At 47.2% G+C, this 17,836-nt stretch overlaps 1 protein-coding gene across 1 annotated transcript in view; it reads right to left on the minus strand.

Annotated features, from left to right (window-relative positions):
* AXIN1 (axin 1) overlaps positions 1 to 17,836 on the minus strand; it is a 71,417-nt gene that overhangs the window by 15,207 nt on the left and 38,374 nt on the right. Inside the window, exons 3-5 of the mRNA XM_063414059.1 lie at positions 16,136 to 16,276; positions 9,005 to 9,101; positions 1,450 to 1,587 (exon numbers count right to left, since the gene is read on the minus strand). Of these exons, the coding sequence (XP_063270129.1) occupies positions 1,450 to 1,587; positions 9,005 to 9,101; positions 16,136 to 16,276 (376 nt within the window). The remainder of the gene's footprint in view (positions 1 to 1,449; positions 1,588 to 9,004; positions 9,102 to 16,135; positions 16,277 to 17,836) is intronic.

The following is a 17,836-nucleotide window of genomic DNA, read 5'->3' on the forward strand; positions in this document are numbered from 1 at the left end:
AATAATGTAATTTAGTACAGGTGGGGGCTGCAATGGAGCCGTGGGAGGAGGAGGAGGAAGGAAAGTGTTCTAGGACTGTGTTAGCAGAAAATGCTGCTGATTACACTGTCTTGAAAGCAATAGTCACCAGACAGGAGAACAGTGCTATTCCAGAAGAACAGGAATCTAATCCCAAAATAGTAACTGGCTGGCCTTTTCTGGCTGGATGCAGAGGTGTAGGGAGTTTGCTGGAAAACACCTGGAGCTGGATGGGACCTCACAAATCCTTCTGCCTTCCTCTGTTCTCTGCATTTGAAATGCAGATGCAGTTAAAAGCCAACACTACAACCTACAGCTTTTTCCTGTTTGAAGAGCTACTTGATGAGCATTTTAAAATACTCCAAAGGGGCTGAAGGTTCTTTCCCGGAGCCCCAGAAGCTCAGCCTCCCTGAAGGCACAGAGCCAGCTCAGCCAGACACCAACACCTCTGCTTTAAGAGAGGGCTACAGGTTACACAGCCCACAGCCTTCACCTTAGGGCCATGGCAGCTAGTAACTGCAAAACTTTGGCACAAGGACTGCAGCTGCACTGAACCAGGGATGTTCAGTAACACCATGGTGTCCTCTGGGATCTCTCCATCCCCACCACAAGATGTGCAGGTACCCATGAGATGCAGTATCTCAGAAGAAAAGCTATGGTGTGAACACTGTTGAACAGGGGTCTCACACAGGTAATACCAGATGACCAGGACCTCACTCTCTCCCTCTTGGAGCTTGTTGTGGAGCTAAAGGCCTTGCACATTTCCCATGGTTCATCTCACAAATCCTCAGGCTCTGGGGCCCAGCAGTACCAGGGCTCACAGCACTCAGTGCCACTGGTTAGGTATCCCAGGGGAGTCCGTGTGTTTATCTGCCCAGGAGAGATTTTCAATGCCACACCTGACCACCTCCAAAATTTCTAGAGTGTGCTAGGCACTGATGGGCAGAGCCCTTTTGGTTGTGGTGGAAACGGCCTGATAGCAGACACAAAACAGCCCCAAGCATAACATCACCTGTCATCATCTATCCCCCACCATGTGTGGGGGAAACAAAACCTCCTGTGGGAAGATGAACCCCTCTTACACAGTCCCCAGGGATTGCTCACAAACTCAGCAGAGCCAGGGTACCAAAGGTGGTGATGAAGAGCATCCACAGCCCCTGAGTGATGGCACAAGCGAGCACTGCTGTGCCATGGCTGGTATCTTACACAGTGAGGGAGCACTGGAACTCACAGAGCCCTGCACGGATGGGGGAACAGCCTTGTGGAAGCTGCAGGGGCTACAGGAGCCTCCAGGAGCCCTGTGCCAGTGATGACCACAGCAGTGGAGCAGGGAACTGGCCATGCCAGTTGCTTCCAGGGCAGCTGAAAGCCCCCTGTGGTACAGGGTAAGCAGAGTGCCAGGCTGGCAGAGGAGACAAGAAGGTCACTGACCGCTCGAACGCGTTTAAGGCGCTCCTCTAACTTCTCCTCTGCTTCACGTTCCTTCTGTACTTCCTCCAGACGGTTGATCAGCTCTGCAGCAAACTTCTCTGGTTCCACATGGATATCCTTTGGCATTCGGTAGGTACGCTGCAGGGAGAACAGAGCACGGTTAGCAAAGTGTGAATGAGAAATCCCACGTTTCCTTGGGAGCTTTGATAACTGGAAATGCCGGTCGTTCTGCTGGGAGCCGGGGGAGGACAGGCTGGCAGGCACTCAGCTGCAGCTCAGGACCTGGGGGCTGGAAGCTGAGCCACCACCTCCACTGAGGTGAGTTCCTCAGCTGACACCAGCCCCACACACCATCCCATCTAAGGGAAAGGTTTTCTGGAGCTGCAATTCTAAAAGCTCTTCCGGCACCCAGTTCCACTCAGCGATGGAAGTGCTTGCTTTTCTCCCAGTGGACACAGGGTCAACAGGAACATCCTGGTCTCAAAGTGTGGCAAAAGGATGTACAGACCTTTCAACCTTTCAAACCTCCTGTTTGTAGCAGTTATGCTCTCAGTTTGGTAGAAGGGAGGACTCTGGTGCACACTTACTCAGCTTATCCCAGGAGGATCAGTGTGGGATAGTCAGTCTCTGCAAATCTAGCCCACAGCCCAAGGTCCCAATCCCCACAAAGCATCCTCTCTTGCTGGAGGATCCTACAGGATTGCATCTCAGCTTTTCAATGTGCAATGATTCCCTGCTTGCTTTATCAATACAGCACTCTTACAAGCACAGATGTACCATTTTTCTGCCTGCTCTGGGTGGATAAATTAATATTTATGGCAGTTCAAGGGCATTCTTGATTCCTTATGCTGAGTTACTTTGTCCCTAAATTCCTGGCTTCTGGGATAAGAAGTTTGTGTAGTGAAGTATGAAGCTATCAGCTGCTGCATTTCCCCCCTCATTTTTATCCTTTCTGTATTATTTGTTTTAATAGTAGAAAAAGTAAAATGACGCAGCAGAGATAAAAATTTAATTTGGAGGAAAAATAGTTGGAAATTCAACAGCATAAAACTCTGCATTCAAATATTTCAATACTAACATGAGAGAAATATACACTCTATAGGACCAGAGACAAAATTAAATGTGAAGATGTGAGATAATTCATAGCAAAAGAACAAATGCAGCATCAGAAGCAGACACTGAGCTTGAAAACTTTAAAGAAGGATGAGAGACCACCCGAATTTATCCCAGGCCAGCCAAAAGATCAAAGCAGAACACTAAAATGCTGCTTTGCCTAAAAACCTGACAAAAGTATGCAAATTGCATTGGCTTTTCTGTCTCTGCCAGCTGGAAGGCAGGGAAGAAAACCAGAGGCAGTAAGAACCCACTGATGGCACTGAGGAGCTGAAGGCTCTCTCATGACACCCCAGCTGGGTTGCAGAGGTCCCAGTTAAAGCACTGCTTGCCAAGAGGGATGGGTCTTCCTGAGCCTGCCAGCAAATCTCAATCCCACTAACCCATCTGAGCTGGGAATAGTCCCAACCAACCATTCTCTTCATCCTTGCAGCCACTGGAGAGGGCACAACACGTGGGAGGTGATGTCACCACCCTGGGATGACAACTTTAGTGCTAGCAGGACCTCCAGCCCTGCAAACCAATAGCCTGTATCATAAAAAAATAAACTGCAAAAAAAGATTTTAATCAACAAAAATGATGTTCAGCCTTGAAATATTGACAGAAGGGCCAAAGTAGCCTGTTTCACCTTTGTGCAGTCCAGAAATGGGCTCCAGATGTGCTTCAGCGTGGGGGAAGATGTGGCAGAGCTGCTTTCTGCTCTGTTACTCCCTGAGGAGCTTCTTGGGATGTCTCCCTGTTCTCCTGCATGGCCCTGGGAAGCACTTCTGGCTAAAGGATCCTGCTTCCTTCAGAAACCCCAACCCTGTGACCACCACTACCATCCTTCCTCGTGGATTCTCAAGGAGGGAATTGTCTCCCTTGCCTGACAAGTCCCAACCTGCTGGGTGACACGTCCCCTCCCTGCTGCCACCTCGGGATGCCAACTCTCCCTGCGGTTGTTTACAGATGGCAGCGCCAGGCCCTGCTCCGTTAGACACTCAATGAGCCTCACACCAGGCAGCTCAGAGCCCAGCACTTCCAGTCTTGGGTCTCCCTGTGCAGCTACCACAGAAAAGCACAACTGGGAAAGAATTACCCTTTGTTTTCCTAGGCTTTGATGCAGGGCATCATCCCAAACCAAAGCCTCTCCTGAACCTGTGGCAGCAGTGGGAGGCAAGGGCTGAAGTTTGCTAACCTGAGTGTCTGAATCCTGTCACAATGAGGTGCTTCTCTGCAGGCCCAGCAGTGCTGAGGATCTGAAGATATTTGGAATCACTGCTGTATCCAGGGAACTCAAAATAAGATGATTCTGAGCCTTTTACAACTAATACCTCAGCATGTTTATCCAGTCTCTCAAAGTCTGGAGGTGACTGAAGCTCAACTACAGAAATTACAATAACTGAACCCAAGAATCTTTAGGATGAACTTGTTTCCTTCTCTTTCTGAAAAACTGTTGCATCTGCAAAACCCAGTGCCCTGTCCTTGGAGCTTCCCACTCAGCACAACAGCTTGCAGAGGGCCTCAGCAGCCTGTTTAAAGGTTTAAGATGCAGCTCCCTCTGCAAGGGTCTCCCTGAGTATCTGAGATCAGTGCAACTGAAAAAAACCTCACTTTACCCCATGGATACCAGCAGCACACACCTTATGTGTCCTGGTACCTATAAGGGTAACTCAAGAGCTGGTGAGCAGGATGATGCTCTGAATATCACCACGGGTCTCACTTTATTCCTGCCTCAAAGGCTGAGCTACACAGACTTCCCCAAAACTAATAGCATTGCAGAATAATGAATGCAAATTCCCTGTGCTGAAACAATACAGATAATTGCTGAGGGCTCCCTCTGCTCCCTAGACAGCAAACATGGATTGCACTGACCTGGTTCAAAAGGCTTAAGACAACAAAGTGTTTGAAGCCTTTATCAAATGATGGGCCTGACTTCAGAAGGGAGATGGGGGAAATACACTCCATCAAAGACCGGCCAGGCGGAGCCTGTACCCGGAGCAGGATCCTTCAGGGCTTCAGGATTGTGAACTTGCCCCCAGCTTCCCATGGGCATACAGAGTCCTGCCAAGGGAGTTGTAAATAAGCTGCTTATTGTTCTAAAATCAGAAGGGCTCCAAATGCTTTTGTTCAAGTCAAGGGTGCAGCACTGTCCAAGAGCTGGTTGATTTTTGAGGATCCAGCCCTTCAGTCTGGATTGGAATGAGGTCTCTGGACATTCTACATCAACAATTCAGAAGGGAAATGCTTCATTTTAAAGTATTGTTTAATCTAATGTTTTATTTAATTACCTATCTACATTTATTTAATGGCCCTAGTTAGATACGTCTGTCCAGAACCAAACCACATGGAGCTGGGGAGGCTGCAGAGGACAACAGACAGGAGGCTGGATGCCAGATGGATTGGGAAAAATAGAAATAGCTTGAACTGGTCTAGATGGAGCAATCTTTCCTCGTGGCAGCTCTGAGGGATTTCTCGAGGTACCTATCACTAGAACATTGTCCTTGACACGTGAAGTGTCTGAAGCTCTGGCACCTTTGTGAAGAAACAGCCTGCTAAGAACATGTGAGACACACAAGCTCTCTGGCAGTTCCACTAGGCAGCTGCTCTCACGTTTTCCCCTCTTTTTGTTGGAGCTGATGGAGCGGGAGTTCCATAGATTTTGCTCTGTGAGGCAGATGCAGCTCTTGGGTTTTGATGGATTTCACCTTCCCCAAGAAACAGAGGTTTAAGGACCAAGCTGCACATCAGAACACACTGGCATCTGAAATGTGAAAAGGCTGAAAGGGAAGAATCTCACTGCAGTTTGCAGGTTCCCCTTGGGAAGCATCAGCCTCAACTGCTCTAAGATGAAACAGGAAGTTTTTCAACATTACACTGGGTAGAGGTTCCCTTAGCAGCTCCAGGGATCTGTGGTTTGAGCTGAACTGCTTCTGACAGATGTGACTGGGCCAAATAATTCTGTGCTGGTAAATCTCCCTCTTCTACAAGAGGTTTGATGCCTCCATGACGCCTGAGGGGCTGTTGTTACATCACAAGTCAGTCTTGGAAATTAAAGGAAGATGACAGGCTAGAGAAGCCAAGAGAAAAGAACTTCTGAACCTCCATGTTTCTTAGATTAATGCATTCCTCTGTGACATAAATTTTAACAGATAAATGGTGTTTCCATACTAGAAACACTTGTGGCAGAGCTCACAGATAGCTGGATTTCAGCATCCAGTCTAGCAGCATTCAGGGATTAGCAAGGAGCCCTCCTGCAGCAAGGCGTTTGAGGAAAATGGCATAAAGCAGCCCATGGGAGTTGTGAGCAGGTTCCCAACTCACAGGAGCAGAAAGCTCCTTTAGCTGCAGTTACCCAGGCAGCACAAGACCAGGCTCCTCCTGTGCACTCCTCACTTGCACAGCACAGCAGAGTGGTCACTCACAACCTTCTGTTCCACTCAGAAACACCATGGAAGCCACCCTGCAGCATCCTTGATTGCAGGGCAGGACAGCAGAGTTCCCACCCGATGATCAAGCTACAGCAAAACATCACAAAATGGCTCCTTATGCAGTCAAACAAACCAACCAAACACCAGGTCTTAATGCTTGAGGCTGGATTTTTCTGAATTTGCTGTGGAAAAGGAGGATCTCTCATCCTCTTCTGGGAACAGATGAATGCCAGAGCCAGGTACAGCCCTCTGTGCTCTGGGCTTTCTCCCTTTCTTTGGGAACTTGCTTGTTCTTTCCTTCCTTGGTGCGCCAAGACTGCTCAAATCCAAGAGAGAGATGGAAAATCACATGAAAGCAACACTCACTCTCTGTGTAATGTGTTCTGCCAGAGGCACAAACCAGAGGTCTCCCTGCTTGCTGGAGATCCTCCCCCACTGCATTCCTGGGCAGAGCGCCACTTCACAGAACACAACTTTTCCGAACTCAGAGCATTGGTGACTGGCTAAGTGCGGAAGATGTGAGCTGCTAAGTGTGGAAGATGCAGATCAGGGCCATCCACACATGTCCTGCTGCTGAGGAGGGTGTTCCACATAGCTAGCAGACGCCGTCACTACTTGGAGGCAGCACGGCTGCTGGGACCAGCGGGCAGCCTTCTCTGAACATATAATCACTGCAGTTTATAGCTTCTGGACTTAACTACAAGTGCTGCTATTAAAAGCAATATAAGTCCTTTCAGAATTTTGCATAATAGCCCCATAACTCATGTGTCAGGGAACGGGAAGGTCTGTAAAGGACTTCTGAAATGACTTTCGGAAGTAGGAGGTTCCCTATTATCAGTAGGAAAACATGCTGTGCATTCTGCAGCCACTATCAGCATGGACTCTGGCTATGCTGGAGATAGGAGTCCATAAAGACCTTCACTCAAAGGTTGTGATTTCATCACTGCCACACGTTTGGAAGCAGCTAACCCCAGGTCCAGCCTGATTTAGCCATGGGCTGTGGGACAGCCCAACCACTGGCTTTGGAAAGCAACACTTGAAGAAACATTTGCATGGCTCTGTGCTAATTTGGGCTGTTTAATTCAAAGAGTGTGCAGTTAGAGCTGAATTTTAAAGAGTAACTTTATAACATTTCACACTGGTGTTGTCAAAACACATTGTCTAATTACCTTCTCCTTTCTTGGCTGATTGATAAGCCAGGGCAGAGCAGTGCCTCTCTGAAGTCGATGCCAATTCTGTGTCAGTAATTGGCTGGCAGGAGGTGCCAGAGTGTCTGAACCAAACTTTTATTCCCTGGAGAAAGACTAGAACTAACCCAACTTCTCAGTCCTCGGCTCCCATATAAATATGTGTCAAGATGCCTTTTTCCCTGGGACTTAAAATTACAGTGCAGAACCTAATGGGAACAGTGGATGTTTCACAAAAAAAATCCTTGTGAAGTGTTTGTGTGTAGTTTAGGAGGAATATGTAATTCTAAAGGACTGTGTAGGTAAATAGGATAATATAAAAATTTATAAGCAGCAGGTGGGCAATTTAAACCTTGTTTTTTACCCCGTTTTTAAAGCTGGTTTCCAAAAAGGTCGATAAAATTTAATGCTAAGTAAAACTAATTAGCCTGCAAGGAACTGCTGCTGGAATGACACTTATTCAGCTCAACAAAAGAAATGTTTGGCAGATGGAAGTTCGTTGAAGTAGAGCTCACTATACATATTTAATGCTCCATACTCTTGAGTTTATAACCTGCAGTTCATCGAGGCATTGCCAGTGCACACCATCAACAGAAAGCCACTATTATTTTTATCCAAAAGGTAAAGCCACTGACAAGCTTTGAAGTAGGAGAATATTCAGTCAGTAGTTCCCACTGTTGGGGAACAGCAACAACAATAACAACAAAAAATAAAGGCCAAGCTTTCAAACTTCAACTCTAACAAAGCCATGCTTACAGTAAAAACGGCATCAAGTGAAATAAAAAGGCACCCAGCCAGCCTTTTCAACAGCAACCACACTGTGAAAGCAACTGTGTGAAAAGAGAGGTGACTGAGCTAGGATGGCTGTGAGCGTCCGCAGCCAGGGCTTTTATTGTCAACCCAGTGATCAAAGCACAGGAGACCCTCTTAAATCTAAGGAAAATAATCTAATTTAAAAGGCAAAACAAAGAGTGGTGGTTTTGGTGTGGGTTTTTTTTCTTTTAAATCAGATTAAAACAAGGGTGTATTTCTGCTGGTATTGTGCTGCTTTGAGCAGGCAGGATGGGAACAGCTGCGTCAAGTTTGAAGGCACTTCTGGAAAAAACAGATGGAGGCTTTTTCTCTCCCTATTTGATTTGTGCTGGAGTCCAGCTGTCCAAAGGGGAAAGAAGCACCTTTATTCCCTACTAGATATTAAATGTCACCTGTAACTTCTCAGAAAAAGTAAACAATAATAAGCAGAGCTACAGATGGTGATGCAGAGCCCGAGCAGTTGTGCTCATCTTCCAAAGGCTGTTTGCTTACCTGGAGCAACCAAAGAGACAGTGTCAGCTAAATGAAATACTTACTCCTGCACCTTTTTTTTCCTCCTGCCTTGTGTTCCCAGGTGAGCTTTGCTGAGTCCTTGAGAACAGGGCTCCTTTGGCTGCTCAGTGCAGAAATACCACTGGGGATTGTTGCATTTCTCCCCAACCGACCCTGGCTGAGAGCTGCATCAGCCTCCATGTCCAACAGCCTCCTACACCTTCCACAAACACCTCCAGCTCACCCGAGGGCGTGGAACTGCCTGCAGATAAATGCCAGCTGGTGCTTCCATTCTCATCCAGGAGAAACAATCAGCTACTGACTGAATGGTAAAGAAAAATTCTGTTTTGGGCAGCCGTGAATGGTGAGCTTGGCAGAAGGCTCCAAGCCTTTTCTTAGCACAATGTATGTCATCTTAAAGCACACCAAGCGAATACAGCACTAAGGGGGATTAAACTCAAGCACAAGCAGATCAGCTGTCTGCTAGAGATCTTACATATTTTGCATATTTACCCCTGGGAAGGAGATAGTGCTACTTACAGGAATGTGAGGTAGTGGCACGCGTCCATTTGCTTTGGCACTTTCTTGCATCTCTCTGCGATGCTGCTTTCGGAGTCTGTAGGGTGGGATCCCATCTCTGCCGGGATAAAACAACAACATGCCCTGCTTTAGTGCCTGCCTCTGACACGTTATGCTCATTCATGCCTTGCTGACACAAAGTGGCTGGTAGGAAAACCCTTCATGTTTGCATGCCCAGAGTAAGAGGGACCCATGCAGGGAATGATGCTCACACAGGTCTCTGAACCAAAAAAGCTCTGGCGTGGGAGGCCAGGAGGACTTACACAGCATCCACCAGGAGCAGTGCGAGGCAGGGCTCCTGCGACCACTGCTCCAGGCAGAGGGCAGGGAGAAGGACTTGGACTGCATCCTGGTACCTTTTATAGTTGGTTGCTTCCTATAAAGAGCTTGTAATGTACACATTAAACCACAGGGCAAGCTAAGAGAGGGGGGAGAAGGAGGAGTGGGAGCTCAGCGAGCATCTACTCCAAGGGGAACTCTGTCAGGGAACAAGGTATATATTTTTAAGAGAGCGTGACAGCCACTCAAATGGCTTATCAAAGCAAGGGGGTATAGGCTCCACTGCTCCCAAGGCAATCTCTAGCTCAGTCTCAAATTATAGGCTAGATACTGGAGCTGCTGGAGGGAAGAACCAGCCCCCTATGCAGAGGAGGCTGGACGAGGTTGGGAAGGGATGTCATGGGCAGCCACATCCAAGCGAACCAGCTCCGCTTGGCTTTGCGCCCCTGCTGAAAGAGGTGGTGACAGAGGGCTCTGCAGAGGAAGGAGACAGTGGTGCCCACAATCCTGGGCACACAGGGTCAGTGTGTCAGAGGCACCAGGCTTTGCTAAGCACCTCAAAGCATCACTGCCTAAGTGTGACTTCAGGCAAAGAAAGGAAATATATTTTCATTCTCACCATTGCCGCCACCCTACTCACACCCAGGGACCAGGAGAAGATGAGTGAGTGGGGTCCAGTTATGAAAGGACACAGACCCAACTCCTGGTGGCCTTGTGTAATTTGGAGAAAAATCAACAAATGCAAAAACAAATGCCAGTCTGGAGCTTGGCAATTTGGAGCTTTTTCATTTTACACATTTCCCTGATTTAGTAGAGGTAACTGCTTGGGAGTGCCATGCAATGCCACAGAGCTGGGTGGAAATGGGAGGGATTTGGTTTGTCCCAGCTACCATTTAATTTCCAGGCACATCTTCTACCAACACTGCACCCCTCTGAGCTGTGAAGAGGAGCCAGTCCTGATACATCTCACAACATGAAATGTTTCCACAAGCCAAATGTCCTTAACACCTATCTCCCTGCCAGCTGCTTCTTCAGAACATAAACCAAACAGTTTCACCCACAGATTTTTAAAGTCAAGGTACCATTTGGCAAGAGAAACACAATTTACTGTGGTGTTTTGCCTGCAAACCTCCCAAGTTTTGAGCACCAGCCTGTGTGGCCACCATCAGGTTTCATTCCCATTCCCATCATCCTGGCTGCCCAGCTGGCTCCCTGGAAATGTGGGTGCAGGCAGGATTGCCACCAACCTACATCAGAAGAACCTAATTTCATGCAGTAACCCAGGCATTCAAAATGAAACACCATGAAAATAAAAGAAAACAAACCCCATGATTAATGACAAGTGCTTTTTAGCAGGAAGACAAACGAGGGAACAGAAAATGAGCCAGGCTAATTACAGCTCTGGTGAGTGGCTGCAGGTAATGCAGGAGGAGGAAGAGTGTGTTGGGAGCATCATCTCTGCTGTGCCTGCAGTGACACGGCTCGGGAGCAGGACAACTTCCCCCCGGTGCTGTACAGGGATCATGACAGCGTTCATTAGGTGGCTTAATTTTCTTTAATGATGAGAATCACAACGGTTAAAGAGTTTCACTGCATTGTGACACGGCCTTTTCTAGACTGAATGGTAACAAAACAACTGCAAGTTTTCAGAGGGAAAAATAAAAAACCTGGAGGGTTATTTTAGCCATCACTGGTCGGCATCAATAGTCAACATTTCAGCTTAACCAGCGCACAAAACCCGGGTGCCAGCACACAACTCACACACTAAAGCCACACGGCCATTCGCAGGGAACGCGGCATTATGTTAGAAAGTGCAATTTTTCTTTCTTTCTCTCTCTCTCTCTCTTTTTTTTTTTTTTAATTCTCCCCAGCAGCAGTCCCAGCGGAAAGAGCGACTTTTGTTCCCAGCACAGTAGCGAAAGGCTGATAATGGCCTCTAATCTATCCGGCTTCAAACACATGTTCAGCCCCGCTGTGCTGCCTTTGATGTCATTTTAACTAGATTCCCCAATGCCACCTCTGAACTTGGAACATTCCTTCGTTCAATGTACTGTGCCAACTCAACCAGAGGAAGCAAATTCAAAGATAAGCACTTTAATTTTATCCCAACAAAACCTTATTCAATAGATGGGGGGAAAGCAAGGAAAACCAATACCGTACTTTTGTTTTCCTTTTGTCAGGTAGCTTGCTTTGAGATATTTTCAATAGATAGAGAAATAATATATATATATATGAAGAAAGATATTAAACTTTTTTTACAGCACATCTACTTTTAAAATAAAACTTCCCCAAACTGTTTTCCCTTGTTTCATCACGTGATTTTCTTTAGCACCAGAAAGCTCAGCGTTGAAGTGCAACAAAGGAAGAAGAGTATTTCTATTGTTTATTAAATGATAATGCAATGAGTTTATTGCTGGGGAAATGTGGAGGCTTCCTCCCCTCTCCAAAAGGACCTGCAAGAGCCTCTGGGGAGCAGTGGTTTGGCTGTGGCTCTGCAGTTGGACTCTTCTGACAAGAGGTGTCTTTGCTCCTCTGTAGACAGGCTTCAAACCCAATCACTATGCACTGGAAATCATCATTTGGGATCTTCTAAATTAAAAAGCTGCTAAACTTGTTTAAATATAGGAAAACTTGGGGTAATTCTGGATCACTAGCCTTAGGAAAGACAGGAAACAAATACACAGCCAAACTGGTATTTTCTACCAATTACTCTTATCAAAGCACCTCTGTCACAGGACACTTTTCTCACATAAAGAAGCATGATAGGAAATTCATCAGTCATTATGGTTAAAGGCCAGCCATTCAAGGAACAGCATTTAATCTGCAAGACTTTTTGAAGGAATAACCACTATCCTAAACCCCTTTGTTCTGGAGATTGGCCATCCCTACTCTGGAGCAGGTTTGACTGGAACTGGGGAAGAAGGAGCATCCCTCTGGCCAAGCTCAAGGGCACTGAGGGCTTCACAAGCGCCTGGGGGAAGGCAAAGCTGTCTCCCAACTAAGATAAGCCAGGACACCTGATAAGATGCAGAGGAAGGAGTATTGCTCAGCTGGAGCACAGCACTGGGCTAAAGAGGAGACATTATCTCCTGTTTACCATGTAAGCTCTTGAAGAAATCAAGATCGATATGGACGTAATACATTTCTGCATCTGAACTGGAATATCACATGGAGATTTAACGATTTCATCTGCTGCCTGCTGCCTTCCTACCTACAGTTGCCTTAACTTACCTCAAGCATCTCTGTTGTGACAACCCCTCCAACCAAAGACTCACCTCCTCCTCTTGGGCAGATGCGATCCCCAAGAAGGGTTCTCTGAGACAGCAAGAGCAGTTTAGGACTGTGCTGGAAAAGCTGCTGCAAGTCTGAGGCAGGCTCTGAGCAGCCCACGGGGCAGGCAGAGCCTCAGATCCCTGACTGACCACTGACCCTGCACGGAACATCAGTGGTGAGCGACTCGGCCCCACCTGCGGCTGCGGCAGCGCCGGAGCCGCTCACCGTGTCCTCCCCAGACCCTGCCTCCACACAAACCAGCTAAAACAACACAGCTGCCCTGCTGATTAGAAAAACAGCCTTCAACACAGGACCAGAGCTGTTTTGCCTACAAGGGCAGAGGAATTCCTATGACACAGGAAGACTGAAAAATAATCAGTGGAGTGCAGGCATTTAAGAGCGATGTTTTTTAAGCCACTCAAAAAGCGAATTACTCTAACAACAGGGACTGATAACATACTCATTATATAAATTCAACCCATTACAATAATATTCACCAGTGCTTGGAAAGACATCCTGTTAAAAGCTGGCCTTTCAGGTAAATGTGCTTGTAACATCACAGTTTTACAATCTGTTTGGTGAGCTGGATGCCCCCAAAAAATCACCCCAGCTCAAGGAGCTGAGACAGGCAGAGCTCAGGTCTTTTCTAGAGGCTTTGCACGCAGCAACTTCCAAATCCCATGTTGCTGGGATCAATCCAACATCAAAGCCTGGAAGGGAACTGATGCAGCAAATGCTCTGTGCCTGCCTTCTCCACTGGCCTAAGCTGGCCAGCACCGAAGATCATGCTTTGCTCTCCTGGTTTATTAGCATTCTTCAGTTAGCCAAGGTTTGCATCCCAATTATTCAGACACATTTTCCTTTGATGGACAGTCTGATGGAGGTTTGTGCCTTGGATCACCCTGTTCACCTGCTGCCTTGGAGCAGAAGCCAGAATTCTTCATTATTGAGTGTGACTGCTGGGTGTAAACAGCACATAGAGGGAAGAACCTTGCTCATCAGCAAATGAGGCTTTTATTGCCATTTTCCTCAGAGGAGGCCTAAATTCAAAGCACTGAGACATGTAAGTCTTGTCAAGCAGCAGGAGTCCCTTCTTTAACTTCATCTGGTTGTTCTTCATTTCTGCTGCCTTGAGCAATTCTGCAAAAATTCCTTTGAAACTCAGGAGGCAGATAGGTTCAGCAGTGCCATGTAAAATCTGAGTAAAATCTGGTGCTGGAGTTTTAAAGCATGTAATGAAGAGCAAGTGCTGAAAACAGACAGAGTCTGTGTAAGCCAAAGGTCAAGGCTGTATATCCAGAATCCCAATTTTGGATTCTGCATGCACCCAGTTTGAGAGGCATAGAAAGGAATGTTCACCTTTATGAAGTTCAAAACTTACTTAAAATGAACCACTAGGATTGGGTTAGTTATTAGCAGAAGGCAGTGCACATACTGGTGGTAATTAAAGTCCTAGATGCAGCCTATGGTGGGCATAGGAGGGATAAAGTGCCTAAAGGAAAAAGGAGCATAGGATGGCCAGTAAGAAATTATTCTGCCTATGTAAAAAAACAAACTGGCTAGTGAAATAAAAATTAGGAGAGTGAAGAACTCTGGCATAAATGATCACAACTTATCACAGGTATAACCATCAGTGCAGCCCCATGAGCCCTCTGGAGTAGTGGGAGAGGAAGAGCTAAAAGCTAATTAATTTTGAGGAGTTCTTACATCTGTCTCTCCTGATAACAAGAAGTTACATGACTCCTGCTAGCTTCAGAGCACTCCTCCATATAAATTGATGAATATGAAGAATTGCAGAAGGATGTGGCAGAGCAGCTGGATTTGTATCAAATGGAGCCTTTAATTAGCAGTGTCTACAGGGTTCTGTCCTGGGGGCATCCTCCTCCTCCCAGGCCCCTTTGGCCAAGGTCTGCCTCGTCCATTTTACAACGTGACGTGGATAATGGGTGAGGAGCTGGTGCAGAATGGGTGCAGAATGAACTCACAGCTGCTCCTACATGGCCCAAGCCTTTGTGGAGCCAGAGATGAGCAAGCTAGTGGCTCAGGCAGGACGACCACCACAGGCACAGAAACCCCCTGGCCACGTTGCACACTCCCTGTGTCACTGTAGGAGCTCTGGGCAGGCGGGGAACTGTGGCAGCACCCATTAACAGCATCCATGGCACAGGCTGGAAAGTTTCTCCAACAAGGTCTGACAGCTCCTGACACTCACAGTGTTACTAAACAAGCCTCTTGGAGGACTCTGTGTTTACAGCATTGCCATTAATAAAATCTTCTCCTAATTCTGTAAACCTGTCATCTCCCGCCTGAAGAATCAAAGGGTTTCTACTCTACAGAAAGACACTTTGCATTTGCACTACTAAAACCCACACCAAACAGTGAATATTTTCCCCCAAATCCGTTTTTTTTCTATCACAGAGATGCAGTCACAACAAAATCTCATAACCCCTTTTTTCTTTCTTTGCAGACCATCTTTATGGAAGGCATCCTGTGGGTGAGATACAGGGTGACAGAAAGGGAAAGGGAAAATGGATTTGGCTGAGGCTTATCAGCACAAGTTGTGTTAAAGTGCAGTCGTCACCAGACAAACTAGAACTGGTCAGTCTCCAATCCCACTGCAGAGCCATCACAGACTGAGCTATCACTCCATCTGCGGTGCTGTGTCCAGTTCTGAGCTCCTCAGGACATGACAGACACAGAGCTCCTGGAGTGAGTCTAGAGGAGGGCAACAAAGGGACTGAAGTATCTCCTGTGAGGACAGGCTGAGGGAACTGGGTCGGTTTAGCCTCCAGAAGAAATGGCTGAGAAGGGACCTCATCAATGGTCACCATCTGCAGGGACATTTCAGAGGATGGACCAGGCTCTGCTCTGTGGTGCCCAGCAACAGGACAAGAGGCAATGGGCAGAAACTGATACCCAGAAAGTTCCACCTGAACATGAGGAAGAACTTCTTCCCTCTGCAGTGACTGAGCACTGGAACAGATTGTCCAGAGAGGCCGTGGAGTCCCCCTCACTGGAGATATTTCAGAACCATCTGGACACAATTCTGTGAAACCTGCTCTAGGATGACCCTGCTTAAGCAGGGAGGTTGGACCAGATAACCCACTGTGGTCTCTTCCAACCTGACCCATTCTGTGATTCTGAGAATCTGGCAGTATAAAATCTCAAGAGAAATACCCAGGCAAGTAGAAGGATCTGTATAACATTCAGAAGATAATGAATCTCAAATCAACTACTACAAAGTCATCCAACATTACCAATTCTTGCACCTGGCTTAAGAAACATTGCAGAAACTCCAACCAAACACCATTTATTTGAGATCACTCAAAAGTATTTTATGCTGCCAATGTTCACAAGACTGGCAAGGCTGAGTGAACCCCGCACAGCGACAAAGTAACTGAAAAGAAAGTGAGGATGATCTTGACTGTGGTCTATTCAGACATTCCCCCCAAGCCCAGCTGTGGCCAAGCCTCTGTCCCAGAAGAACCCAAGAGCAGCACTGCTGGAGACACCCGTGGCTGTCCCCCAGGAGTTACTCACACGCTGCTGTCGGTCAGGGACATGGTGTCGGCATCGCTGGACATGCTCTGCTGCTCGCTGTCGTTGGCACTGGTGGCTGGTGCCAAAGCATAGCCCGTGTTGACATAGTAGGGGTTAACAGGCTCTCTCCACGACCCATGCCTGTGAGAGAAAAATGAGAGTCATGTTAGAAGGACACAACCTTGGCCATGCTCTGCATCACCAGGCAGAAGGGCTCTGCCTGGAGCCCCAGCCTCAACGATGGGCTACAGAACAAGCTGTGTTCACACTAAGTTACACTGATAGAGCCATGAGCAATTTGACTCATAACTGGAAGAAAAAGGGAATTCATGGAGTTATGAAGATGATAGTGTTAGAGATAACGGAGGGAATGAGACTGTGTGGAAGAAGTCCTGTTTCCATCAAGGTTTATGGAGTCCATGGCCAGCTGCTTAGCATTGTCACTCTGTGAGCATCTAAAAGCAATACCTAGACAGTAAGAGAGCATTTGTCTTAGTCAAAATAGGCTTCTGCTCTTCCAGCAGGGAGGGAGGGATGTGTAGCACAGCTCACTCATTCTATGCTTACTTTAACAGCCCTCCAACATGTTTGGAGAGGGAAGGAGGTGAAACAAGCAGCAGCTGTTGCTCATAGCACAGTACCTAAAGCCGACCTCCAGCGTTGCACTGAGGTACATCAGACACTTGCAAATTCCACTAGGAAGGACCACCTAATCACACCGGCTTTTCCAGTGGGCAATCTGCTCAGGGGTCCATGGAGGCTGCTTTGCACACAACCCATGTTTTGTTATCCAAGCATACATGCATGCCAGCCTCCCTCTCTTCAGCAAAAGGTCAGGGAGAGAGGCTGCCTGCATGAGCTAACATGGGAAATGAGTTCCTTGCTCAGGAAGACACCTGATGGTGAAGCAGCCTGTGAACCAAGCAGGCACAAACTCCTTCATGCTGACCCTGCCACCAGCACAGAAAAGCCACTGCTGCCAACGTGCCTCCAGCTCTGCCACCCTGCAGGACAGGCCATGCAGGCATCCTGTTCTCCTGTAAGTCATTTTGTAACGTGCCAGAAGAAGGAACAAGCTGAAATGTTCACATAAACCAAAGAGCACTTAATCCTCTGCTCTCCCTGCCTGCCCCTCTGCATGAGGAGCAGCATTTTTAAGATATCTCGAAGCTGACAAATTCCTGGGTTTTCCAAGCTCTGAAAATCAGAGTCCTGTTTCAGTTCAGATCACAAAGCTCATCAGCATCATCCTTTATTTAGTAACTCAGTAATCTGCACCTGGTGGATGTGATTTGCAATGGGCCCTGTGCAAACACCTCCATGGAGGGCACATCATACAACCTGTGCTTCCCTGTTCTGCCAAGAAAAGTGATTCTGGTTCTACTGCAGTGGGTAAAGTCCTACAGACAACAGAAAACAGCCCCTGCCCCAATGAGTTTACATTTAGATAAGAGAAGAAAACCCATGAGAAACACACAGATGGAGGCACCAGAGGTGAGGAAGACACCAGCAAAGGGTAAAGCTGGCAGTTTGTATATCTGAACGGAGTATAAATGCAGGACAGGCACTGCACAAATTGGGACTGGCAGAGAGCACATTTAAGGCAGAGGTTTTTGGATGCTGTTATGTAAAATAGGGCACATGGGGTACTGGGATGGAAGCATTACCAAATGTTTTAAAACCTGAACTGGACAGGGTTAC

The sequence above is a fragment of the Prinia subflava genome, chromosome 17 (assembly GCF_021018805.1).
Source record: "Prinia subflava isolate CZ2003 ecotype Zambia chromosome 17, Cam_Psub_1.2, whole genome shotgun sequence".
NCBI lineage: Eukaryota > Metazoa > Chordata > Aves > Passeriformes > Cisticolidae > Prinia > Prinia subflava.